The sequence below is a fragment of the Rhipicephalus microplus genome, unplaced genomic scaffold (assembly GCF_043290135.1).
Source record: "Rhipicephalus microplus isolate Deutch F79 unplaced genomic scaffold, USDA_Rmic scaffold_34, whole genome shotgun sequence".
NCBI lineage: Eukaryota > Metazoa > Arthropoda > Arachnida > Ixodida > Ixodidae > Rhipicephalus > Rhipicephalus microplus.
Genome location: NW_027464607.1, coordinates 4,813,845 through 4,841,373, shown reverse-complemented (window position 1 = coordinate 4,841,373; position 27,529 = coordinate 4,813,845). Strand labels below are relative to the sequence as shown.

Here is a 27,529-nt window from a genome sequence, read left to right as displayed (position 1 = left end):
TGGGTAAAAAATTGGCCCAAGCTACGCAAATATCCTCAAGGGCCAACTCGAAGATAAATTCTTAGACGCATGCAGTCTCAAACCGTTTTATTATAAGCGTTATATTGACGACGCCTTTCTGATCTGGCAGCACGGAGCGACAGAACTTCTGTCGTTCATTGCAGACTTCAACAAGGCTCATCCCACCATCTCTTTTTCGGAATCATACTCAAGCACAGCAATAAATTTTCTTGATGTCACGGTTACTATACGTGCTAATAAAGTGACGACTAAACTCTTTGGAAAACCTACGGATAAACAGTCATACCTACATTTCAATAGTTTTTTTAAGTTTATTTCACCACAGTGTTACACCATACAATGTGTGGTGTGGAATGCGGGAAAAAAGCTGCGATAAAAACGCAGCTTGACTAGCCCCACATCCCAACACAAGGCAGAAAAAGTGACAGCAATCATAAAGTCCTGGAAACAACAAAACAGACACAAATACATAGTTTAAAGTGGTACCAATAAGAAATATTGCATACATAAAATTTTAAGAAATGTTGATAGGATCGCACTCTTTGATGAAATACGAAAAAAATAGAAATAAGCAGAACATAAAAACAAATCTTTGGAAATGGCTAAATCTCTCTTGCGTCATGAAAGTAAAAAAATATTCGACATATCCTGTAGTGAAAGAAGGTGCAATTTTTCCAATGATAAAATGAATTTATTTAGTATGTGGGGGAGTGAATGTTTCAGCATTTGTAGACCATAGTTTGTTCGGCATTGAGGAACCTTCCAATAATCACTCTGTCTAGTAGGTCGACACAAGGTGATGCGCTCTAAGCATGGTATGAAGATAAGATTCTTACTTGTTTTGTTCATTTCAGTTTTTAAAGACGCTAGTAAACAATATTCACACATGTTGTCAAATCTTATGACTCTGAAATTGTTGAATTAAGACAAGGTATGTGCATTATATTCGGCAATTGCAATATAACGTGATGCATTTTTTTTGTAGTGTGAGTAATTTCTGCTTAGAGTGCAAGGTGCCAGTACCCCACATTAAAAGACCATAGCGTAACTGGGAAGAAAAAAGCGTGTTGTATATCATTAGCATCTGAGTAGTCGGTAAAAATGACTGACATCTCCCAAGCATGCCTAGTACCTTACTTAACTTTTTTCTTACCATTTCGGTTTGTTAATCCCATAATATATTCTCATGAAAAACAATTCCCACTGCTTTAGGGGTCGAAGAAAAATCAATCACAGAATCGTGCAGGTGTAGTTTTGAAGTAGCTTCGTACGTTGTTCCTTTTGAACGAAATAGGACGGCTTTGGTATTTGAACAGTTGATTTGTAGGGAGTTAGCAGTCGCCCATGCATACAAGTCATCTAGTGTCGTGTTTGCTGCTGAAATTAGGTCATTTACATCCACACCTGTGAAAAACAAGGAAGTGTCATCCACATATCATCATCATTCTCATCATCATCAGCCTGACTACGTCCACTGCAGGACAAAGGCTTCTCCCATGTTCCGCCAGTTAACCCGGTCCTGTGCTTGCTGCTGCCAATTTATACCCGCAAACTTCTTAATCTCATCTGCCCACCTAACCTTCTGTCTCCACCTAACCCGCTTCCCTTCTCTGGGAATCCAGTTAGTTACCCTTAATGACCAGCGGTTATCCTGTCTACGCAATACATGCCCGGCCCATGTCCATTTCCTCTTCTTTATTTCAACTATGATATCCTTAACCCCCGTTTGTCCCCTAATCCACTCTGCTCTCTTCTTGTCTCTTAAGGTAACACCTACCATTTTTCTTTCCATTGCTCGCTGCGTCGTCCTTAATTTAAGCTGAACCCTCTTTGTAAGTCTCCAGGTTTCTGCTCCGTAGCTAAGTACCGGCAAGATACAGCTGTTATATACCTTCCGCTTGAGGGATAGTGGCAATCTACCTGTCATAACTTGAGAGTGCTTGCCGAATGTGCTCCACCCCATTCTTATTCTTCTAGTTACTTCAATCTCGTGGTTAGGCTCTGCGGTTATTACCTGCCCTAAGTAGACATAGTCTTTTACAACTTCAAGTGCACTATTACCTATCTCGAAGCGCTGCTCCTTTCCGAGGTTTTTGTACATTACTTTCGTTTTCTGCAGATTAATTTTAAGACCCACCTTTCTGCTCTCCTTGTCTATCTCCGTAATCATGAGTTGCAATTCGTCCCCTGAGTTACTCAGCAATGCAATGTCATCGGCGAAGCGCAGGTTACTAAGGTATTCTCCATTAACTCTTATCCCTAACTGTTCCCATTCTAGGTTTCTGAAAACCTCCTGTAAGCACGCGGTAAATAGCATTGGGGAGATTGTGTCCCCCTGCCTTACACCCTTCTTGATTGGTATTATGTTGCTTTCCTTATGAAGCACTATGGTAGTGGTTGATCCCCTGTAGATTTCTTCCAGAATGTTTATATATACTTCATCTACGCCCTGATTCCGCAGTGTCTGCATGACGGCTGATATTTCTACTGAATCAAATGCCTTCTCGTAATCTATGAACGCTATGTATAGTGGTTGGTTATACTCTGAGCATTTCTCTATTACCTGATTGATAGTATGAATGTGGTCAATTGTTGAGTAGCCTGTTCGAAATCCTGCTTGTTCCTTTAGTTGATTGAATTCTAATGTTTTCTTTACTCTGTTTGCTCCTTTGGTTGATTGAATTCTAATGTTTTCTTTACTCTGTTAGCAATTACCTTTGTAAATAGCTTGTATACTACAGAGAGCAAGCTGATCGGCCTGTAATTCTTCAAGTCCTTGTCATCTCCTTTCTTATGTATTAAGATGATGTTAGCGTTCTTCCAAGACTCTGGTACCCTTCCCGTCAGGAGACACCTCGTAAACAGAGTCGCTAGTTTTTCTAACACAATCTGTCCTCCATCTTTCAGCAGATCTGATGTTACCTGATCCTCACCAGCAGCTTTGCCCCTTTGCATGCTCTCCAAAGCTTTTCTGACTTCTTCTATCATTACTGGTGGGGTGTAATCTGGGTTACTGCTAGCTCTTATAGTATTAAGGTCGTGGTTGTCTCGGCTACTGTACAGATCTCTGTAAAACTCCTCCGCTATTTTAACTATCCTATCCATATTGGTAGTTATTTTGCCTTCTTTGTCCCTTAGTGCATACATCCGACTTTTGCCTATCCCAAGTTTCCTCTTCAATGCTTTGACACTTCCTCCGTTTTTCAGAGCGTGTTCAATTCTCTCCATGTTATACCTTCTTACATCGCATACCTTACGTCTATTAATCAACTTCGAAAGCTCTGCCAGTTCTATTTTGTCTGTTGTACTTGAGACTTTTATGACTTGACGCTTCTTAATTAGGTTCTTCGTTTCCTGGGAAAGCTTGTCAGTGTCCTGTCTAACTACCGTGCCTCCAACTTCCACTGCACACTCCGTAATGATACTCGTCAGATTATCATTCATTGTATCTACGCTAAGGTTGGTTTCCTCACTAAGAGCCGAGTACCTGTTCTGCAGCGACACTCTGAATTCCTGTACTTTCCCTCTCAGTGCTAGCTCATTGATTGGCTTCTTGCGTATCAGTTTCTGTCGTTCCTTCTTCAAGTCTAGGCGAATTCGACACCGTACCATTCTATGGTCACTGCATCGTACCTTGCCAACCACTTCCACACATCCTGCACGATTTCTGGGTGTGCAGTCATTATAAAGTCTATTTCGTTCTTATTCTCGCCATTAGGGCTCCTCCATGTCCACTTGCGGTTTTCTCGTTTTCGGTAGAAGGTATTCAAAATCCGCAAATTATTGCGTTCTGCGAATTCTACTAGTAGCTCTCCTCTGGCGTTTCTAGCGCCGATGCCATAATCTCCTACTGCCTGGTCTCCATCCACATATATGACATATTTAATTGTGTGATTTATGTTTATAATGCCGTTGACATAAGTGATAAAAAGTAACGGCCCCAATATACTACCTTGGGGTACACCTTGAGCAAGTTTTTGAAAAGATGATTGTTCTGTGTTTATACTTACACACTGTAGCCTATTTCTCAAATAACTGGTGATTAAGTTTAGCGTATTTTCTCTAATGCCACAATAGGGCAATTTTTGTAAGAGGGTATTGTGATTTATCCGGTCAAAGGCTTTGGAGAAGTCAACAAATATGCCTAGCGTAATTTTCCTGTCCTCTATATTACCTAATATAATTTCCTTTTGACGTAACAATGCTACCTCTGTCGACAGCACTGACCTAAAACCGTACTGGGCTGGAGTAATTATCAAATGTTTTGCAAAGAAGTTCGACAGTCTTATAAATATTAACTTTTCTATGGGCTTTGAAAACAATGGTAGAACAGATATGGGCCTATAGTTCTTCAAATCATTTTTGCCTCCTCCCTTAAACAGCACTGTAACTTTTGCATGCTTCATACGTTCTGGGAAAATACCTGTGCCTAAAATTAGGTTATAAATGTATGTTAAGGGCATGACTAATATATCTATGACAGGACAGACTGGGGCCATCTTTAAACCATCAATACCTTCTAATTTCTTTTCTTTAGATTTTTGAAAACACCCATAACCTCGTATTCATCTGTTGGGGAAAGATAAACTGACGAAGCTACTGTCTGTGCGGACATGTAATGTAGTGCGGTAGTGTCCCTGACACTGTCTACTAAGAAAGTCAGGTGTTTATTGAATTTCTCAGCCAATGCTTTGCTCCTGTATGTTCTATCGCCTTCAGTTATCTCTTCTACATTAAATTTAACTTTATGTAATGCAGTAATTGAATTTAACTTGCTCCACATCTCCTTGACCCCTGAGACGCCCTCGAACATGCAAGAATAATAACTGCGCTTCGCTTTTTTCATAATTTTAGTTAAGTTATTTCTATATATTCCCGAAAAGAATCCAATGCGTCTGGATCGTGATTCTTCAAAAATATTTGATACACATCCAAAGCACTGCAAAACGGCAATCCCCTATGGTCAGGCACTGCGTTTTAAGAAAATATGTTCGAAAAATGCAGATTTTACAGATAACTGCACCAAACTTTGGGAGACCCTACAGAAACAAAAATTTCCCCACAAATCATTAACGATGCTATTAAACAGGCTGAAGACATTGACCGTAAGAAACTCTTTATTCGGAAGAAGAATGCCGCACCCTCAAGCACGAGCCTGTTTATAACACATTCCGCATCAGCACTAAACATCAACAGTAATCTGCAGAAGCATTACAACATACTAATACAGAATGATCATCTTAAAAAAATTTTTCCTGATCCCCCACGTGTGGTATATCGCAGATCGAAGAACTTACGCGACATACTAACCTCATCAAGGATTAACGCCACCACTTTTTTTGGTTGTCATCCATGCAACAAACCCCGTTGCAAAGTTTGTAACCATATGACGAAGACAACTTTGATTAAGAGTACAGCATCAATTTTTCATCTAAAAATTAAAGGGGATTTTGACTGCGACACAAGCAACATTGTGTACATGCTTGAATGCTCTTTGTGCAAACTCCAATACATCGGACACACTGAAACGCCTTTTAGACTGTGCTTTAATAACCATAAGTCATATGCCACAAGCCTACCCAATCTACCTTTGTCTAAGCACGTTAACATTCCTGGTCACTCATTCAATAAACTAAGAGCTACTATACTGGAATCAGGTTTCCCTTCACACTATGATAACGAACTGTGCGAGTCATTTCTGATACACAAGTTCAACGCGATCTTAACCGGTATAAATGAAAATCCAGGCAAACTGACGTTTCTTTCGGCGCAGAACTAAGTACTAGTTTCATCACAGTCTGTTCATAATCACTGTACACGCAGATTTTCACTACTCCTTTTCGGTGCAGTGAATTTCTTGACTTCGTGTCATCAATTCTGTTTGTGCCCCATAAAATTCTTCGTTACGCATCTTGTTCCATTCAATTTTCTGCTATACTTTTCTGTCTTTTTTTTGTGCGTGTGATTTGCTGTATGGATTTGATAGTTTTGTTTGTAGATATTACTGAACTTTTCAAACTGCTATTCATGTGATCTACTTGATGTTAACACCATTCATGCATTCTTATAATCTTTCTTTGACATTGCTTTGACATTCTCTGCTCACCGTTCATTACTCACCACGTCACAGTAGATAGTGTATGATAGTGATAGTTCACGTGTCAGGGGCCCTTGATATACCATGCCTACTTAAGAAAAGCGCATTTTTGTATCGTGTTTTCCATGATAAAGGCCGGTCGCCGGCTGAAATGCAGGAAAAATTAAAAGTTCATATATATATATATATATATATATATATATATATATATATATATATATATATATATATATATATATATATTAGTGGGAGTATATATATATATAGTGGGAGTAATAATTCAATGGTCCAGTTAGTCTTCTTGAAGGTACGGGATATGGCACAACGGGATCGTTGTCAACAAGGATAAATATATTTATTTCCCAACAGTTTCGGGAGGGGTCCTCCCTTCATCATCCCATGAGTATAACTCATCCCCTGATGAAGGGAGGACCCCTCCCGAAACTGTTGGGAAATAAATATATCTATCCTTGTTGACAACGCTCCCGTTGTGCCATATATATATATATATATATATATATAGGATATCGTGAGATGATGCCATATACCACGAAACGTTTCCTATACTATTTACAACACAAGTGCATTAGCCAAAAACCGCACATCCGGTGAAAGAACGCAATGAGGATGACTACGATGACTTGTATGCACAGGCTAAGATGATGAACTACATACACAGTCAGTGCTCAAACTAGGTATCTTTATTGGAGTAAATGTGGTATATGGTGCTACATTTCTTTTCAAAGCCCTATATTTTTCTCGTGTTGCTTGCCATCATTTTGATATGTTTTTTTAATTACACTGTTTCAAACTGTGAACAAGGCTCCCGCGTGGGAAGCCGAAACGTCTTTTTAAGTTCTGTGTATTTCACCTTGGTCGGCGTTTTTGTTTTTGTTATTTTGCACTACTGTTTAAAACTAAAGACATATGCTCTTCCTCTTCTCACAAATATTTTAGTGCAATTAATGAACCAAGATTCTTTTGACGGATTCAAAAAAGGCACAAATTGGAGGAACCTAACACATGTTTAGGTTTTCTGGTGCCAGGCACTTTGGATTTCAGCATAGGCCCACAGAAAAAAGGCTTAGTATAGCTCTGTATTTTTCAAATAAGCATACCAAGCACAAGCTGCAAAGGTAGCACCCGGAAGATATGTCGAATCACCCACAGGTTAATCACTCTGCAGCTAAACCAATACATAAAAAAAAAACATCTCAATGGCACAAGGGCATCTAGATAAAAAAAATTGCCACAAAGTTTCTGCGACCAGGGTGAAAAAGAGAAAGTTTCATGCCATTTTCACTTTATATTACCTTTTCTGTGGCACTCTGCAGGAATTTCTGCAGCTGCGTCACCTCCTCTTCTAGCCTGGATTGTTGTTTATCAGCTTGCTGCTGCCTGGTCTCAAGCTCCTTCATCAGGCACTTATTCTCCATCTCAGCCGAGGCCAGCAGTTTTTTCAGCTTTGCAAGCTCTGCATATTTCATGCACCAAGAAAAACAGTTAAATCAATCATCTGTCTCATCGGTATGTATGCAGCTTGATGGTCTTGCGAAGAAGCACACAAAGGCTTTACTGAAAAAAATGCAATTACTACCTGTCCAAAACACACAGGCACCTCCATTCACCAGATTGTGTTTCTCGTGGATTTATCTTCACACTGTTACAAATGCCATGGCCTCACAAGTATACTGTGGCACGTTTGTACATTCTTAAGGCTAGAACAGTGAAAGTGGACAACTTTTACTTGTGCCGTTTTCATAGTTGTGTAACATACATAAAAATGAGAGAACTTGCAAACAAGTGAACATTGTGTTTCCCGCAAGACGGAGTGAGGCTCACAATCATACAACTGCACTGCACAGTAGGAATTTCCATTTTCTCCATGAATCAATATTCCTATACAGCAGGGAAGCTTGTTTTTATTAGTGCAGATAATTAGTTACAATAACATATTTGAGTTGTGCAGGATGAATGGGAACAATACTGCACAAGTTTTAGTCAACGATAGTACTCCTTTTTATGGCTTGATTAACATTAGCTGAGACACCCTCACCACAATGTGCAATTTACCATAGGACCTGATTACTGACATGAATGTTATTTTATTTACTGGGCTTCAGCAGGTGCAACCACCAGTTCGGTTACCTCTACACAATATAACTCCCCTAATTGATTGCTGTGGAAAACAGCTAAAAAGTACACAGGATTCAGGTCCTTGCCAGCTTTCAGGTTCTTGCTATAGTGCTTGTGGGTTAGTGTCACATGCATGTGCTGTCAACAAGTGATCTGTGCACTTGCAACCATGAGACACTGCACATCTATGACTACAATTAAACCTCTAAAGAGAACATGTCTGCTATCTTTTGAAAAATTTACAATTGTTGTAGCCTTATCCACGTACATCTTCACCAGTATCTTTAGGGCTATAACTTTCTATTTCACCACTCAATTCAGCATGCAGTCATTTTTTTCTGATATAATTTTACCTACAACCTCTCGGAAGCTGTGGCATTCGGCTGCCAAGCTTCAGGTGCGCCTTCTGAATGTAAATTTTGAGGTGGGCTTTGGAATCTGCTCAGTGAAATTATACATTGCAAAGTCCTCAAGTGATCAGAATATGCTCTTTGGCAGTGATGAAAGCAACATTTTGATTTTAAGAGCAGATTCTGGAGTAAAAAAAATGGTGTTTTGGAGTAGCCATAGGTGTTTTTGAAGCAGATAGCAAGATATTCTAAATGACTCTGGTGTTTTGAGTGTCATCTAAGCATCGTATAAAAATGAATGCTTATCAAATACGTTGCACATAAAAAGCTCCTTCAAAGCATGAAACGCCCCGCCACGGTGGCTAAGGTACTTGGCTCCTGACCCACAGATCGCAGGATAAAATCCCAGCTGCCGTGGATGCGTTTTCGATGGAGGCGAAAATGCTGCAGGCCCTTGGGCTTAGATTTAGGTGCACGTTAAAGAACCCCAGGTGGTTGAAATTTCCAGAGCCCTCCACTATGGCGTCTCTCATAATCATATGGTGGTTTTGGGACGTTAAATCCAACACATCAATCAAAAAGCATGAAACAAACAATGAAGCAGATTGTCACTGAACTCTCAGTAAGATGAGCTACCTACCTATAATTAAAATGTGAATACCTGTAATAGAAATCATACAGAAGCGATTTACCTGAGCACCAAATTGCAAAAGCTGCCACTGCCAAATTTACATCCTGCCGAAGCAGCAGTTTATAATCGGCAGGAGTACTGTATGCTATATTTATATTTTTCACCAAAAGAGTCAGCCTTGGAAATTTCAAAAGTAAAATGGGCTAAATGAGTTATACACCTGAAATGTCTGTTCTTGTGGCATAAATGAGCTCAAAGCTGACAAAGTCGTAATAAATGCTATCAGTCTTACATAAAAGTTGTTACAGATACAGTTAGTATTAATAATCATAATGATGCTTGACTAGTCCAACACATTTTGCAAACTTAGTCTGTTTGTCATGCTTCTGTAACAACTTTGATGTAAAACAATATATACATATATATATATCCGTAGGGAAGAACACGCACGTACGAAGTGATTTTATTGACGTTTCGTTCGCGGGTCCGCCCTTCATCAGAATACAGATTATGGCACGAGTGCTGTTTATATACATGTGCATATCAATAAGATACAAATATTAAAACCGGCATGAAAGGCGATATATGGGCATATATATATATATGCAAGTCACACAATTTGAAGGGCACCTGATACACGAGTAAAAAGATATCGTTTCCATGCGCGAGCACGTGGCGAGCACGTTGCTTACAAATAAAAGATAAAACGCATAAAAGATAATGCACATAACATGAAGAAGAGTCCGACCGGTAATAGCAAGGGGAAAAAGAAGAAAAAATAATAAACTAATAACAAAAACTCACAAAGAAAGATGTTACAAAGCTGCTACGTAATCAACTGATACAGAAAATGTAGTGCGACTTGCTGAGCAAGGTCGAAACAGGATAGACAGGGTGACACAGGTTACGCAGATAGGCAACTAAGTTTTCCTGCGTTTTCATTTAGACCAGATGTGACGGCGTCAAACTTATAGATGAGGAATGATTCACGAGCTTCTCTATCATAATTTGTGCGGAAACCAGATTTTAGTAATGTGACCTGTAGATTTTCAAAAGAGTGGTCAGGGAGGTGCATGTGTCTTGAAATGGGCAAGTGGGGCAAGGTGTTAGCATAAGATTTATGGTTGTTAAAACGCAGTCTAAAAGGCCCTTCTGTTTGACCAATATACTGTATTTCACATAGCGCACATTCTATTATGTATATCACGTTCTTAGAATTGCAGTCAAGATTGCCTTTGATTTTTAAGGAAAAGTTTGAACCAGTACTGGTGACTTCTTGGCATGTGCGCATGTACGGGCATACTTTGCATCGCGGTTTTTGGCAAGGATGGCACCCGATCGTGTCAGGGCTGTCTGCTTTCAACGATGATGACGATGAGAGTATGTCTCGAATATTTTTAGCTTTGCGATACACTGCTTTAGGTGGTTCGGTGAAAATGGTTCTTAAGCGTTCACTTTGCATTAGAATATTGCGGTGCTTTCTCAGCACATTCGAAACACGTGCAACTGACGCAGAATGGGTAAGGACTAAGTTTGTCTGCGGTGAGGGAGTCGAGTTTTTAGCAGCGCACAACAGCGTTCTACGATTATGCATGTCGGCACGTTTTATTGCGTCATCAATTAATTGCAGCGGATATTTTTGTTTGACTAGAGCATCCTTTAGTGTTCTGCAATTTTTTCGAAACTCTGATTGCTCTGAGCAGATTCTTTTAAAGTGTAAGTTCTGACTGTAAGGGATGCTAGTTTTGCAATGTTTCACGTGGCTACTGTCAAAGTGCAAATACTGTTGCCAGTCTGTAGGCTTCCTGTATAGAGTAGTGGATAGCTTATCATTTACAACCGAAATGCTTACAACAAGAAAACTAAGCGTTGATGTGGAATAGGTGTGAGAAAATGATATTGATGGATGGGCATCATTAAAGTCAAATATGAAGGAAAGCAACTCCTGTTCACCATGCGGCCAAATAAGGAAAATGTCATCGATGTAACGTTTATAATAAAAAGGTTTCAGCGCGCGGGTTTGCAAAAATTCACTTTCAAGCTGGACCATGAATATATTGGCGTAGTTGGGTCCAATACGCCTACTCTATAACGTGCCGCTAACTTGGACATAGTGTTGCCCTTCAAATTGAAAATTATTTAGCTCTAAAATGAGCCTGAGCAATACTGCTAACGTGTTGCTGTTGATAAATTTGCCCGGTGATGCTGCTTCATAGGACCTGACGACTGCCGCTATTCCGTCTACATGCGGAATGTTGGTGTATAAAGACGCTACGTCTAGCGTGACCAAAAAAGAACCTTGAGGAATAATCAGATCAATTATAGCAGAAACGAAGTCGGTAGTGTCCCTAACGTAAGACGAAAGTGATGCTGGGATACTACTGATTAGAGAATCGACATAGCTGGACAATTTTTCTGTGACAGTACCTATATCTGAAATGATGGGACGGCCGGGGTTGTTTATCTTGTGTATTTTAGGCAAAAGGTAAAAACGACCGGGAACAGGACTTAGGGGAATAAGAGAATGAATCGCATTGTCAGGCACCTTTTCGTTTTCCAGAAGCTCTAGCGAAGTGCTCTGGACAAGAGATTTAAATTATTCAGTGGGGTCATGATCCAGACGCTTGTAAAAACTCGTGTCTGCGAGCTGTCTTTGGGCCACTGCTTCGTAATCAGACTTGTTCAATACGACAACAGCCCCATCTTTGTCCGCAGGCTTGATGACGATGTCCTTGCGACAGGACAAGGCATTTAGTCTTTTCATTTCACTGGTGGATAGGTTACGGCAAAACGGTGTTTGCTGCCGATACGACTGTAGTACGTCTCGTTGTACAGCTTTGATATACATATCTAAGCATCTGTCTCGTTGTGAGGGAGGTACCCAACGTTTTCCAGAAGGTGATGCACTCGTGGAACCATTTGTATTTTGCCGGTCATGAAAAAACTCGCGCAAGCGTAAGTTGCGGGCAAAATTATCCAAGTCTTTCAGTAATTGAAATTCACTGTGTCTGCCTGTAGCAGGACAGAAATTGAGATCTTTCACACTAACTCCCCTGCCTCGGGTCAACATGCTCTGGAATTTCGTCGGCCGTACCACCATCTGTGGCTGCCTTCAATTCCCCACACTTCCGCGGCTTCCAAGATGACGCCAACAATTGGGTCGCCACTGTCAACACTTTCAGAGCTTGCAATACATAGACTAAAGAGCAGAAGTGGGGCATGGCCATAGATAGCCCCCGAAACGCTGCTACGGTGTGGGACACTGCAGGTATGAAGGCGCGAGGCCCGAGTCCTGGGCAGACTGGAGCACCAGTTTCATCCCTGCGTTTAGACGGATTCACTACGACCTCACTGCCCCCACCCATTTTAACTTCACCGCTACGAAGAACGAGGCTCTGTTAAGCATCACCACGAGGCTGCTACACAGAGTGCAGCTTATTGACGAAAACCTTTTTCACTATGCAACCCTACAAATAATGGATTCGAGCAGTGCTCTGACACTGAGCTGGTGTCTGACACAGGACTAAGAAGAAGAGAAGCCAAGACATTTTCTCCACTGTTGCACGCCCCAAGCTTATCTTCCCTTACTGATTTGGACACGCCAGCTTCCCTTGTACTCGAAACGCTGTCCGTCCAGACACAGGACGAAGCAAAAGCCACAACTTCTGGTTCGGCCCACTGTCAGGCACCATAGACGCCAGTCACCGGTGCAGTCATTAGTCAAGTGTACGGGTGCTCGCCTTTTGCCAAGTGCCGTCTCTGCAAAGATTAGCAAGTGCTCATTTTGTCCGAAGATGGTGTCATCAAAGACCTGTCGCTGCAGGTCACGATAGCAGCTGACAAAACTTCAGAGCAGGCGGCTTGAGAGCAAGTGACAAAGCAGAAACAGAGGTTGATTTGCCTAACCAGCCAGCACATGAACTTTGCTTAGCCATGTCGCTGATGTAGAGTGTGACACCCGGTTGCACCTTAACGTGCCCGGAACAGCGCAGACGTCCCCGCTTGGTGTGGGTATTCGGTAGTTGTCACGATGACCTGCAGCCGATGCGACCACTCTGCATCAGCCACTACCACCTGCTAGTGCCATATCCTGCAAATGGTCGCATGTATTCGCGATGTAGACGAGACTTGTTATGACCAGCTCGGCACAGCCAGTGTCAACCTACAAAATACCTGGCATTTTAGCAAGACAAGTCACAGCATGCTCATGACTGGCCATCATGAAACTATCAGTGCCACCCTCTAGAGACAATTTCGGCAGCTCTGCCACTGGCAGTCATGGCCTCATGGCCATATGTAATTATAATGAGCAGCAACGGAGCTTTTACTCTCGTGCTCGCCAAGCGGGAGAAGGCGAGAAAGCCAAGGCAGAATAAAAACAACTGGCCTATACCATGTGGGTGTTGTGTCTTATTTCTCCCTGACAATATATGCATATTGTAAGGAATAAAGGAGGCAGGGACAGCGCCCTTGCGAGTCGGCGGATCTCTACTTCCTCTTCCTCCGCTTCTCAAGCCTGACATGCGTGCCAGAGCGCCGGTGTCATTTTTCGCCATTACACTCGGCCATGACTGCGAGCTTCGAGGGGACAATACTAGCCGTTTTGCAGTGGCCAGACGCGGCCACACTGTGACAATACCATATTTACTCGATTCTACCGCGCCCTCGATTGTAACGTGCACTCGGTTTTCATGACGAAAAAAAAAAAGACATCGATTGCAACGTGCACCTATTTTTCTCGTCGGCCCGCATGATCACACTACTCGGGAAAACGACTCCTTTCGGGAGCGTCTTCCATTTAAATATCAAGTACGGGGGAAGCTTGTGCCTATCTGACGTGCAACGGAGCATTGCCATCACTCTTGTTTTACCGTGGCCCGATGTCAGCTTGCGAACTTGCTTCGCCTCCTTCTTCTCGACGGTTGTGGTGCCAGGCATGTCTAAGTAAAGAGGCGTCTGATCGGCATTCCCGATTTGCCCAAGCAGGTAGCCGTTGTTGTGCCGCAAGTTTAGGACAAACCTCTGAAAACTGTGAAGCTTTTCTTCGTACTCCTCCGGCAAGTTATGGCGCATGCCCGTGCGCTTTCGGAGGGAAAAGCCTTTCCTCTTCATAAAGTTAGTTAGCCAGCACCTGCTCGCTTTGAACTGGCTCCCGTTAGCCCTTTTTCTGAAGCTAACTGCATAGCCCGCACTTAGAGCAGTTCTGTCATCACGGGCCACTGTGCCGCTCGCTGCTCAAGCACATACTCAGCGAGCAGCTCTTCAATTTGCGGAAACCGACCCTGCTGTGGTCCACTGAAGCCTTTGCATGAATCTTTGACAATCTTCTGCTTTTGTTTCCGCCAGTCCCACACGCACGATGCGGCCCGATTTCCATCTGTTTCGGCACATGCGATGACTTTTCTTTTAAAAGCGGCATCGTGGTGCACTCGTCTAGTTTCTGGAGTTGGCCCTTCCATGCCGCCGATGCTAATGAACTACAATATGACGAACTCCTCAGCACATGTACGAAGTGCCGCACATGGGAAACACATAGGCAGAAATGACCGACGCGCCATACCAAAGCACGTAGGGGGCGGCCGTTTTGGAAATGCCGATGGCAATAGAAGGACCGTATTCATTATTTTTTTTTTCGCACTCGATTTTAACGCGCATGCGATTTATGAACTCGCTAACCGGAAAAAAGGTGCGCGTTATATTCGAGTAATTACGGTAGTCTGGGAATGTCAACGTGGTCAGTACCAGTCATGTTGCGCCTCTGCTTTGAGATCTCTCAGTATGTTTTCTGGTGGGCGAAATTGGCTTTGTTCTTGCAGTCGAACTCGACAACAGTGTGATATCTTCTGACAACTTGTGTACACTGGTTCTGGTGGGCGGCTTTGGCTGAATCGCGGTGGTTGGCCCTGGACACACTGCGAGTTCCCTGAAGGATCTGCAAGTGAGTCTGGTGATCGGCCTTGCAGTGGTCGGCCTCGGTCACACTGGCATCCGGCATAGAGAGCTGCCGATGACGACTCTGGCAGACTCCATAGGCTGTGCTGTGGTGGTCAACAATCTTGGGCACGAAGCGAAATTGCAGGAAAGGCTCTCTCGTTCTTTTCTAGCGTGCAGATTTAGATGTTTTGTGGTGATTGAGTTTCGTGTTCTGGCCCATATAAAGGCTTAGCCTGAAATCTCAGCGATGGTTCTGGCGGGCGACACTGACCGTTTCAGCAAGGTTGGAGACCAACCCGGAAATGCTGGTGTCTGTCCCACCGCCAATGGTGGGCCGAGCTGCAGATGCTCTGCAAGGCATTCATGTGAACACATGAGCCATTTTTCGACACGAGATGTGACGCAGCTCATGGTCAGGTAGCAACTTCACAGCAGAACTCTTGGACATAGTTGAGCCGGTGGCTTCTGGCAAAGTATCGCATGCACACGCGTGTCCAGGAAGGCAAGAGCAGCAAAGCTGGTCCATGACAATTTCTTAATGGCAATCACCTCAGTCTGGCTAAGTACTTCAGTTTTCTCAAAAAAAGACACCCCTTGAGAACCCAGTATTTGCACAACTGAGAGCCTGTACGTCTTCAGAAATAAATGTTTAAGGCGTCTGCGAACATGGCTGTGTCTTGTCAGAGCTCATCTTGTTTGCACTCTCAGAAAGGCCTGCTTTGTGAAGTGGTGGAGCGTACATTGTGTTATTGATGATCCTGCACATGGTATGGTAGGGTTTAGTGGTGTCTGCATGCACCCCGATAGGGGTGAGCACCTCCATGTCCTTGGACAACACCGAGCACAAGGGCAGCAACTGTTGAGGAATGTCTGGTGGCGGTATTCCCGGGTCTAATACTGATGCAGAGGCCGCGACCTGCAGAGGACTGTGGTAGTCCAGTCAGGGTCAGCAGCAGGAAACTTCTCGATGTATTTCGTCAATGAACTGAAATGAACAATTGCGACCTCGAGGTGCTGCTGATACTGAGCACCATCCTCGGTAAAAGTTTTGGACGTGCTCAAGGCACCGGGAATTCGGCCGAAGCCTGCTACGAGCTTGGAGCTCTAGTCTGTCCAGCACTGCTGCCGTACCGATTCCATGCCACGGCACCATTTCGAAGATGGTCTACAGCCCCAGACCATTTCTGAGGCTCCCTCCAGGCTTCGCACACTTCTATAGCATTGATGGTCATCACCCAGTCATCAGCGTCGTACTCAAAACTGTGGAACTTTGGTACTTGGGCAACAACTTGTGACAAAAAGACAGCAAGTGAAAATGCAGAAAGCACCAACGCGAAATCACCCAACTGGTCCGAGAGCTGCATGAGGGCATCTCGGAGCTCTCTACATTGCTTGGGTGGGCTGGCCTCCAGGTCAGGTGAGGCGGCTATGTCGAGCATGCGTTGGCAGTGCTCATTTCTGGCAGAATGACAGAAAACAGCGCAGAGTGCGACGCACTCTGCGCTCAAAGCATTGGTGGTGAAGCGAAGTCGAGCAATGGTACGCTGCAGCTGCGCGGTGCTATCCAATGAACTGCATGTAGAGCCGGTGGCAACGCTGGTCAAAGAAAAGCTGATGGCTGGGCTCACTGCGGCGGTATATTCATCACAGAAAGGGTGAACAGCACCCCTTGTGAACAGCTCAGGTGCCGATGAAATTCTGAATAAGAGCTTGTCGCCATGGGAATCAGGAACAGTGTCCCCGAAAAACAGGAGGCTGTGCACCATTTTCACAGTGCTGGGGACACCAAAGCACCCTGACAAGCGTCCCTTAGATGCTCACTCGGAGGAATCTTGGGCACAGTATTCATGTAACGGGAAGTGTACGTGACATTTTGAAACAATAGGACCTTGCACACCTTATCACACGAAGGTAAACTCAAGGTTTCTGACAAGCCGCACCCTGGAAATACCGAAGAGGCCTTGACGCCATCTGCTGATAATTCGATGGGTTGCTGCAGCAGCAGTTGGGTCGTGAAGGCTATTATTGAGAAAGCGTAAATGGTATTCCGGATCCGTAACCAGCGGCTATCTCCCCAGTAGTAGCTCAGTAGTAGCTCAGTAGTAGCTCAGTTGGTAGAGCATCGATGGCGTTATTCGAAGGTCGAAGGTTCGGTTCCTGCCCACGGCAAGCTATCTTTTCACTCACTTTTCTTTTTTCACATTTATATTAAAATTGGGTCTAATAACTCCCTCTATACTTCCCTTGGCATTATTGTCTGTTAAATCTCATTAATATTGTGTCAAGCACGAAAAAATGAGCCCTTAAGTATACACTTCTTATATATATATATATATATAAAATGCCACTTGCCCACTAGGTGTGATGAGCACGAGCCATGGCTGCCTGCTAGAATGGAAGTTGTTCTGCGACAGAGCGCGCTCTGGCTAGTTGTTTTTGTGTATGCGCGTAATGTCTGCTGGTTCGCCCCAACTTTGCCTTTGTACTTTCAGAACATCGAAGCGATGCCCATCTTCTTTTTTTTTTCTAAGGGGGGAATAATGCCACTGGCCCACTAGGTACGGCAAATGCGAGCTATGGCTGCCTGCTAGAATGGCAGATGTTCTAGGGCAGTGCATGCTCAGGCTAGTTGTTGTTATTGAGTCAGCCATCTTGCAAGTTTTCTGTGCGTCTCCCCGCCGGCTCAGTTCTTCTGAGTAAAAGACCTTTCGTAGCATGTGACAATAGTTTAGCCCGCGGCATTCATTCGCTGTATCTCAAAGTTCGTAATAAATGAAACACAGCTTTTAAAAAAGTTGCGCGCGAAACCCAAAATTTTTTGCCTAAAATAGTCAGTGATGCACGTGTTCCGAAGAGCAGAAGCAACAAAGGCAGTCTCAAGTTTATTTCAAACAGCAGCGTGCGCTTTGCCAAGGCCCATGTAAGCTGCACGAGGCACTGGCTTCAAAGTTTTGTCGTTCTTGCAACCCAATTCCTCCAAATCACTCTTGCCACGTACTTAATTCACAATGCCCTATTTCGTGCATGGTTACGCAGTTTTGGCATCATCATCGACCGTAATTAAACCTTCGCAACAGATATCTCAAACGCTCTGCCAGGTCGGATTTGACGGCGTGCTGCTGCAAATCGCCGCCAGAATGGTCTTGTTCGGAAGCTACAGGCTCGACATCGGGCCCGATGTCGACGAAGTCGGCCTCGCGAAAACAGTTTCGCGTGCATGTAGCCGTCACTGCCACCCATGAAATATTCACCATTTTCACAGCTGAATGCCGGGACGCCCGAAGCGGCAAAATGGCTGCCAGGTGTTCAACAGCTATGAGCAAGCGCTCCGGAACGTGGCACCTAACGCGCGGATTACGCCCAAGCCAAGCGGTCACACTTTCGGCGTTTTGTTGAACGGCAGAAAAAAGCATGCAAGGCCTTCTGTCTGCCATCTTGAACACCCGCACACTGAGAGCAAACAAGACGCGCACACGCAACACACACGCCAGAACACGTGGTACAGCTCTGGGCCCGTTTTTAGTCAGAAAACAAAACTTCTAAATTCGAGTCAGCGCGGCTGGCATCGCGGAGCGGTGGAGACGGGCAAAGGAGTTGTGTCAAGATTGAAGAGCCGCTTTGCAAGAGAAGGGCAAGGAGTTGCGATAGCATGAAGAGAGGGGAGGATACGGCAGGAAGGCGACCTTGAAAACCAAAACACACGGGAAGGAGGCAGATCGGGCAGCTTGCTTGATAGGCGCGAGAAACGCGCAACTCGCGCGTACAAAAAATTGAAAGAGTGCCTGTGCGGGCAGAGGTCTAAGCACGGATGCCTGGATCAGCACGCGTGGCCATGTTCATAGAATCGGCGGCCATGGTCGAAGAATTGTTTTGTTGCACCCGCGGGTTCGCGTGGCCATATCGACTTCGATATTTCGCGATTCGTTCAGCGCAAATTAACAGCCCTGTTTACGCTTACGTGCGCGTGCAGAGGAAATGCTGAGCCGAGTGCGAAGTGAGCAAGAAGAGGTCCTAAACACGAAAAGAATCGCGAATCATCAGAATGGGTGAGTAGCGTACGTGTGAGCACTACAACGATACGATAAGACAAGACGCAGACGATCGAATACAGAGGATGTTCGCAAATGGTCTGGTAACTCCAGGCTGGCAACGTCAATGATAGTACCAGCGATCAAAAACAGGGGAGATAGCCGATTGGTCTTCAAAAGATGGGTGGCAGTGTGAAAACACAGGCCACATCTGGCGATGCGGGGTGCTTAGAGTAGAGCGGGGACAAAGGACGAAAGGTGCATAACAAAGAGCGGTCAGGGAGAGCCGCAACTAGGGGGGCGTGGAGGCAGGGTCGGCGTTTAACAATAAGAATCTATGGGTGCTTCGCCGATGCCTCATCCGTGGTCAACAGTGGTTTTCGGGAAGTTGGCAGAGCGCCGACTCTGTTCGCTGTAACCGATCAGCGGCGCTCGGAGACGTTCGTTGTAAGTGTGATTTTGTGTCATTGAAACAATGTATATTTTCACGGTCGCACGGATAGTGTTTGTTTTAAGTGGGGCCGTTATATGTGGGCTCGACTGTGTGTATATATATATCTTGAAATATCACGGTTTAGCTGCAGCTTTATTCAAGCAACAGCAAGATGGCGCCGATGATGAAGAGGACCCAAGCGAAGACTAATGATGGTTATTGACAGATTTGAAAGATGAAGTCCAATGAATTCTTACACTAATTTCCCCCGTCGACGGAAGCGGCCAGCCTGGCCGCGAATTACGCTGTGGAACGCATACGATAGGGCTTTAGACGCAAAACGTGCACAATCTCTGTCCCGCGGCAGCGTTGGTCAGTGGGGGCATGAACAGGTGTGATACGGTAGCTCACCGGTGAGGTCTGTTCGACAACTCTGTAGGGGCCAAGATAGCGCAACTCAATCTTCTCGCATAAGCCAGGCGTTCGTGCAGGAGTCCACAGAAGTACATCGTCGCCAGGGTGGTAGAGAATGATGCAGTGAGTGGCATCGTAATGATGTTTGCGATCTTCTTGGCAAGCTTCGGTGTTTACACGGGCAAGATGACGGCATTGAGCAACACGGGACAGAAACTGGTCGCAAACGAATGGTGAAGAGTTGACGGCGCCAGAAAAGAATGCAACGTCGAGTGGTGATGTCGTTTGGCGTCTGTATACTAGGAAAAATGGAGAATAGCCTGTGGTTTGTTGAACTGATGTATTATATGCATGCGTGAAAAAAGGAAGAATGGCATCTAAATCACGATGGTCCGGTCGAATATACATGGACAGCATGTCGCACAGCGTGCGATGAAATCTTTCCGTTAAGCCATTGGTTTGTGAGTGATAGCTAGATGTTGTTTTATGAACTGTTTTTGATGCTTGAAAAACTTCACTGAGCGCGTCTGAAAGAAATGTCTTGCCCTGGTCGCTCAAAAGAACACGAGGGGCTCCGTGACGTAGGTAAATAGCATTCAAGAAGAACGTTGCTACCTTGGAAGCAGTTCCTGAAGTGATCGAGGCCGTCTAAGCGTACCGGGTCAAGTGATCAATCGCGGTGACGATCCATCTCTTGCCGTCTCATGTAGTTTGGAGGACCCGAAGAGGTCAATTTCGACGACAGAGAACGGCTCTGCTGGGCAAGGAAGTGGTTGTAGAGCCCCGACTGGAGCAGTAGTGGGCCGCTTGCGGTGTTGGCAAAGTACGCATGAGACATACTTAGCGACGGTAGTGGAAAGACCTGGCCAGAAGAATCGACTGCGGATGCACTCGTAGATTTTGTAGTAACCCAAGTGGCGTGACGTCGGGTCGTCGTGTGAAGCGTGCAAAACTTCAATGCGTAGTGCGCGTGGTACGACGGGAACCCATCGATGGCCTTCAGGGTGGAAAATGTATCGATAGAGCACACCATCCTCCAACTTGAATAGTCAGAGTTGTTTCCGGAGCCTGGCATTTGATTTGGGGAAGATGAAGCGCCGGTAAGCCGACCGATGAGGTCAGTGCAATAAGAATTGGCTCGCTGGTGAGGTGTAAGTACTGACGGACGGGTGGATGAAGATAGGGAAGAAATGGATGATATCGACGAGGCATCCTCCGCATAGCCAATTTGGCAAGGGGAGGTGACATGCGCCGAAGACTGTGGCAAAGGGCATCGTGACAAAGCGTCAGCATCTTGGTGTTGTCTTGCGGTCTTGTAGATGACGTCCAAGTCATATGATTGTAATCGGAGAATCCAGCGGGGAAGTCGCCCCGACAAGTTTTTGGTTGTGGACAACCAGCAAAGAGCATGGTGGTCTGTCACAACAGTAAAATGTCGACCATGTAAATACGGACGAAATTTTTGGATGGACCAAACAGCAGCCAAGCACCCTTGTTTGGTTATTGAATACCTCTTCTCTGCAGAGGTCAGCGTGCGGCTTGCATATGCGACAACTTTCTCGCGAAAGGCATGGTCGTGCTGGAGGAGTACGGCGCCTATTCCTTGTCCAGTTTGTCAGTGTGTAATAACGTAGGTGCCTTGTCATCGAAATAACCAAGCACCGGTGGGGATGTCAGAGCGTGCTTGAGTTCTTGAAATGAGGCTTCGCATTGATCACTTCAATCGAAAGAACCGGTACTAGCAAGGAGCTTGTGGAGAGTAGTGGCAATGGTGGCAAAGTTGCGAATGAAGCGGCGAAAGTACGATGCGAGTCCAAGGAAACTGCATAGTTCTTCGGAGCGAAAGGGGCACAAAAAATTGAAGACTGCGGAAATTTTGTCCGGATTAGGCTGGATGCCATCTTTACTAACGAGATGTCCCAGAGCTTTTATAGCTGTGTTGCCGAAATGGCACTTCTTTGTGTTTAGTTGAAGTCTAGCATTGGAGAGACATGTGAGCACTTGATCTAGGCGTTGCAGATGATCAGCAAAAGTGGAAGAAAACACGACGATATCATCAAGGTCGCATAGACAAGTTTTCCACTTGAGGCCACGAAGAACATGATTTGATTGATTGATATGTGAGGTTTAACGTCCCAAAACCACCATATGATTGTGGTGGTTTTGGGACGTTAGTGGAGGGCTCCAAAAATTTCGACCATCTGGGGTTCTTTAACGTGCGCCCAAATCTAAGCACACGGGCCTACAACATTTCCGCCTCCATCGGAAATGCAGCCGCCGCAGCCGGGATTCGATCCCGCGACCTGCGGGTCAGCAGCCGAGTACCTTAGCCACTAGACCACCACGGCGGGGCGCCACGAAGAACAGTATCGACCATCCTTTCAAATGTGGTGGGAGCATTACATAGGCCGAACGGCATTACGTTAAACTCGTAAAGACCATCCGTTGTAGAAAAGGGGGTCTTTTCTTTGTCTGCTTCGTTCATTGGAATTTGCCAATATCAGGACCGAAGGTCAAGGGTGGAGAAGTATTGGGCGCCTTGCAATGAGTCAAGTGCATCATCTATACGAGGCATTAGATATACATCCTTTTGGGTAATCTTGTTAAGCGCGCGGTAATGAACATAAAATCGTACCGATCCATCCTTCTTTTGCACCAACACAACGGGTGATGACCAAGAACTGGTAGAGGGCCGTATGATGTTTCTTTTTAGCATATCGATCACCTTCTCCTCGATGATATTGTGCTCTGCCAAAGAGACTCGGTTGGGGCGACGGCGAACAACAGTCTGACCTTGAGTGTCGATGCGATGATGCGCAACTGTGGTCAGTGCCGAAGCATGGGCGTCGAAGGAGGCCTGGTGTTTGGTTAGCAAATTTAGCAACACCTCATGTTGAGAAGCAGAAAAGTCAGGATTAATCCCAGGAGCAAAGAAGGAGGAAGTAACAAACTGGCCCTGTTGTGCCTGAGATGGCAAGGCGTCAAGAGAGACCAAAGATACCGGTTGGGTGTCCACGTAACACGACACTGCAGAACCTTGGGGTAGGAGGACAGGCTACAGGGTAGGGTTTAGGCCAAGGATTATCACAGCACTGTCTTTAAACCGCACCAGGCTGGAGGGGAGTACAACCCCACGAGCTAGACAGTGACTGGAAGGGGTGATAAGGATGTCACTATTGGCAATATTCGGAGAAGTGATGGTGATGAGTTGCTCCTGACCCGGGAGCAGTATGGAATCGGAAGCTGTGAAAAAACGCAATGGTTTCTCATAGACACGTTCGCTGCAGTGATCGGTCTCGGTCATCTGGACTACACGTTGACGACAAGAAATTAATGCAGATGCTGATGAGAGAAAGTCCCAACCTAAAATTAGTTCATGAGCACACGAAATTAAGACAGCGAGAATTAAGAAGGTGATGTGATCACGAATACCATCAATGAAGAAACGCGCTGTACATTGGGCCGATGGTCTAATTATTGCTCCATTAACCCCAATCAAAGATGATCCAACGTGGAGCGTCTTCACTTTCCGCAATTGAGAACACAAGTCGGCACGCATAACTGAAATTGCTGCTCCCGTGTCCAACAAAGCAGACGCCCACACACCTTGCACAGTCACCAATAACATGTTCGACGGTCGTTCAAGAGGACTCGGGTAATTTCGCTGTGATGCAGTTTTCTCTCCAAAAACTGCACTGTTTAGTTTTCCGATCCCTGGGCATACAGTTGAGAGACAGGCCGAAGTGGTGAAACAGAGCGTTGGAGTGGCGAAGGGGAGTGTGGTCGGGAGGCACGTGCATTGTTGGTCGTGTTTGAAATGCGCACAGGAGACGGGGATCAGTGGTTGGAAGGACTGTCGGCATAACGGTAGTAACCTCGAGCACATGTGTCGTCACGTTCAAAAGCGGCCTAACCGCGACATTCATCTTGCTGTTGACGTTGGCAGAACCGGGAAATGTGTCCTCAAATTCCACAGTAGCAGCAAATAGGCCGTGGGGCCCGCCAGGAAGAATGGTAGGCAAGGTTCGATGAACAAGTGACTAGGGGTGAGAGATGGTCGTGGTCAGGCACAGGTGGTGGTACTTGAGACGGCGAGGGTTGCATTGAAGTGATCTGTGCGTACGAAGCGGGTTGGGGGCAAGGTGGAGCATGATAGGTGCTTTGAAATTCTGACATTTCTTCCCTAATAATGCCATGCAGATCGCTAGAGACGGGTTGAGCAGGAACGTTGTTAGAAGAAGGTAGGCTGCAGGCTTGTGATTCCTCACGAATTATGGCTTGAATGATGGATCAGGGCTCCATCCTGTTTATGAAGGGGTTCTCAAAGAAGTCGGGTCGCAGGCGGATTTATTGCAAGGTATCAAGCCGCTGGCATACAGAGACGACGTTGGAAACCATCGAAGGGTTGTTCGCGATGAGAGCGTTGAAAGCGGTAGGTCCGATACCCTTCAGAAGGTGTCGAACACGATAAGATTCTGGCATGGTGTCGTCGATACGATAGCAAAATGCAAGCACATCCTCAATGTAAGAAGTGTAGAACTCACCGCAATGTTGAACGCGTTCTGCCAGTTTCTTTTGAGCAACTTCTGAACGGATGGTCGGTGCGCCAAAAATATGTCGGAGCTAATATATATATATATATATATATATATATATATAGGAAAATGGTAGGTGTAACCTGTGGGGGGGTGCTGACACCCCCTGTAAAGTTGCTTGCGCAGTGTGGCCCATGTGTCTCGCCCAAAAGCCACATTTCGGGTTACAACTACCGGTTGGTAGGTGGCATTGATTACCACTATCATCATCATGGTTGTGACAGTGGTAGCACCAGTGGTGACCCCTGGCGGAAAGCAAGCCTTGGTGGTGGGCGAGGGTTGAGTGAGTCTCCTCTGCGCGTGGCAGCTGCCGCGAACGGTTGTCTCTAATGTGGGTCCTTGGCGCATGGCACTGCAGGCCTGCGCGCCGGGGGGGGAGGGGGCCGTGTGGTAAGTCAAGCGTTGGCGACGCCGTCGTGGGTGTGTTGTTGTGTGTTTGTCATTTTTTTGTAGGGTATAGAAATTGGGTGTAAGGATGTCTTAGCGTGTTGATAACGACTGATGTATCATTCAGCGGACGATATCGTTGTAAATTAGTTAAATAAATGTGTATTGTCTCTTTGGTTTGTATAGACAGAGTTAACTGTGTCCGTTCACTCCAAAAGCGTGGCGTGGTGCTCGCTCGCCACATCGAGACCCCACACTGGCTGCCCAACGTGGAGCTCTTGGAGTTCCGAACGACAGTTTTTGCGGTTCGGTACAAGCTTTTGTTAGAGCCGGTGTAGAGTAGGCCTAGGGGAACTTCTTGGCTAGCGTCGGACGTTTGCTTCGTTGAGAGCAAGGAGATCGGTATTTGTGATGTGTTTGAATTTGTCGGCAGGTTGAGTTTTTATTTTTTTTGCTTGCAAGTGTTGTTATTTTTTTGTTGGTGTTAGTTTTCAAAACCGTTGTTGAATTGGGACGAGAGCCATGCGGTCTGCATCCTGGGGTGAGCAAGGCCTAGAGCACGTGTTTTGTAGGCCAGGCCTGAAGCGAGTGAGTACGGAAGCCTCGAGGGTGGTGCGATTTTTTGTAAATAGCTTCTTCTATCTTTTTGGCTTCAAGGAGCCAGGCGTCGTTGCTAACTTGTATTGCGGCTCGATGCCGGAGCGTCGTGACAACGCCCAGGGCGGTGGACGCTGATCGCTCGGTAAGCTGCTGTGTGCGGCGAGCGAAAGGGGCATCTCACAGAGTGGATGTCTCTTCATGGCTGCCTCTTCTGCGCCTAGGCTGGGTGCTGGGTAGATGCCTGTTGTTGCCGAGCGACTCATTAGGCTTAAGGCTCTGTGCAGCCGCCTGTCGCACGTGGCACAACTAGGTGGATCGTGGCGTTGAGGTTTTGCGCTCAGCTTCCCTCACTTCTTTTTTATCTTGTGATGCACGAATTAGGAAAAGTTACCTTTATTTTATTTTTGATGGGCGTCTCCGCTGCCGCCGATGTATTAGCTAGCCGTACTGACCATCGTGCCACGTGGGCGAAAACCCCGAAACTCCCTTCCCTGCTCCCTTGTTTCGAGTGTTTGGAATATACGCAGCGGGAGTGATGTGATCCATGGCCGGCTGTCTCGTGCACATTGACAGCGTCGCTGGCCAGGAATGCGGTCGTGAGGTCGGGCGATGGAGAGGCCTAAGACCTGCGCAACTGCCTGCAGTCTGGTGCCCTCGTGAGTGCTAGTCGCAACTGGAAGACGTGTCGGCGCTAGCGACAGTTCGTCGCGCCGACGGTAACGTTGATGTTGCAGCGGACGGTACTGAGGTGAAGTCGAGCGGGACAGTGCAGCAGTGTTGACCGGCGGTGGTGTCATGAGGCAAGGACATTATGGACATGTGATGTCATTTTTTTGTTAAAGCTTGTGTAGCTGATCTCTTTGTTTTTGGGATATGGTTTGATTTATGGTTGGGAGAGTGTGGGGGTGCTGTAGTGACAGCGAGACACGTGGCCTACACACAAGGCAATGTTGTAGTGACGTTGACCTTGTGAACAGGGTAGGCGGCTGCTCTTTTGAAGAAGTTTGGGGCGCCCGGTTAGTTGTTGAACAGCTAGAGCCAAACACGAAGGGGACCTAGTGAGAGGCTACTAACAAAATTGAACACGATGTGTGCGGTGTAGGCGGCAGCTTTAAACAGTTGTTGAGGTAGGAGAGTTAACAGAGGCGGCTGGATAGCGTGATTAGGGTTGAACGTAGTGCTGTCGGGCGCTCGGTCCGATGATCAGGCGGGCGATGACTAAGGAGGCTAGGAAAACCACGAGCGACAGTGAGCTGGTGCAGTGAGAAAAATGCAAGCGCTGGTGCTATTCAGATGAGACAACATTCACGAGTTTGGCCGACACGCAGAAGGTGAGCTTTGTGTGCAGGCTGTGCAAGGCACGGAAGACGGCCGTGCAGCACACGGAGGCTAGCATCGAGGGGCTTCAGGGGGAGCTCAGGGCAGAAAGGGAGCAGAGGATGAAACTCCAAAAACAGCTCGGAGCGTTGCATGAGCGGGAGGAGGCTACTTCCAGCATATTAGAGAAAATGAAGGGCGGCCTTCGAAAAGAACGGGAAGGGGGGACCGAGCTCAAGCAGCGGGTAGAGGAGCTGATGGCGCTTTGCCGCGGCCCCGAGCGGTGTGAGACGGAAGGCATGGGTAGTGGAGAAGGTAAGGTGACAGGCGGGAAGGAACAGATCAGAAGGGAGGTCAGGGGGCCGCACTGTCTGACCACAGCACGGAGGCCCCGAGAACGTACAGCTCGGTGGCGCGGCAGTCTTCGAGCAGGGCAGAAACACAGGACAGATGGCAGAGAGAGAAACAGGTGAAGAAAACAGGGGCGCTATCACAAACAGGAAGCCAGCGATTGGAGCGTAGAAAGGTCCTGGTGGTGGGGGACTCTAACGTGGCAAGGGTTAGAGATGGCGTCTTCAAGACAGTA

General features: G+C 46.0%; 1 protein-coding gene across 1 annotated transcript in view; it reads right to left on the bottom strand.

Annotated features, from left to right (window-relative positions):
• LOC119165910 (golgin subfamily A member 1) overlaps positions 1 to 27,529 on the bottom strand; it is a 687,968-nt gene that overhangs the window by 126,222 nt on the left and 534,217 nt on the right. Inside the window, exon 15 of the mRNA XM_075884494.1 lies at positions 7,432 to 7,592. Within this exon, the coding sequence (XP_075740609.1) occupies positions 7,432 to 7,592 (161 nt within the window). The remainder of the gene's footprint in view (positions 1 to 7,431; positions 7,593 to 27,529) is intronic.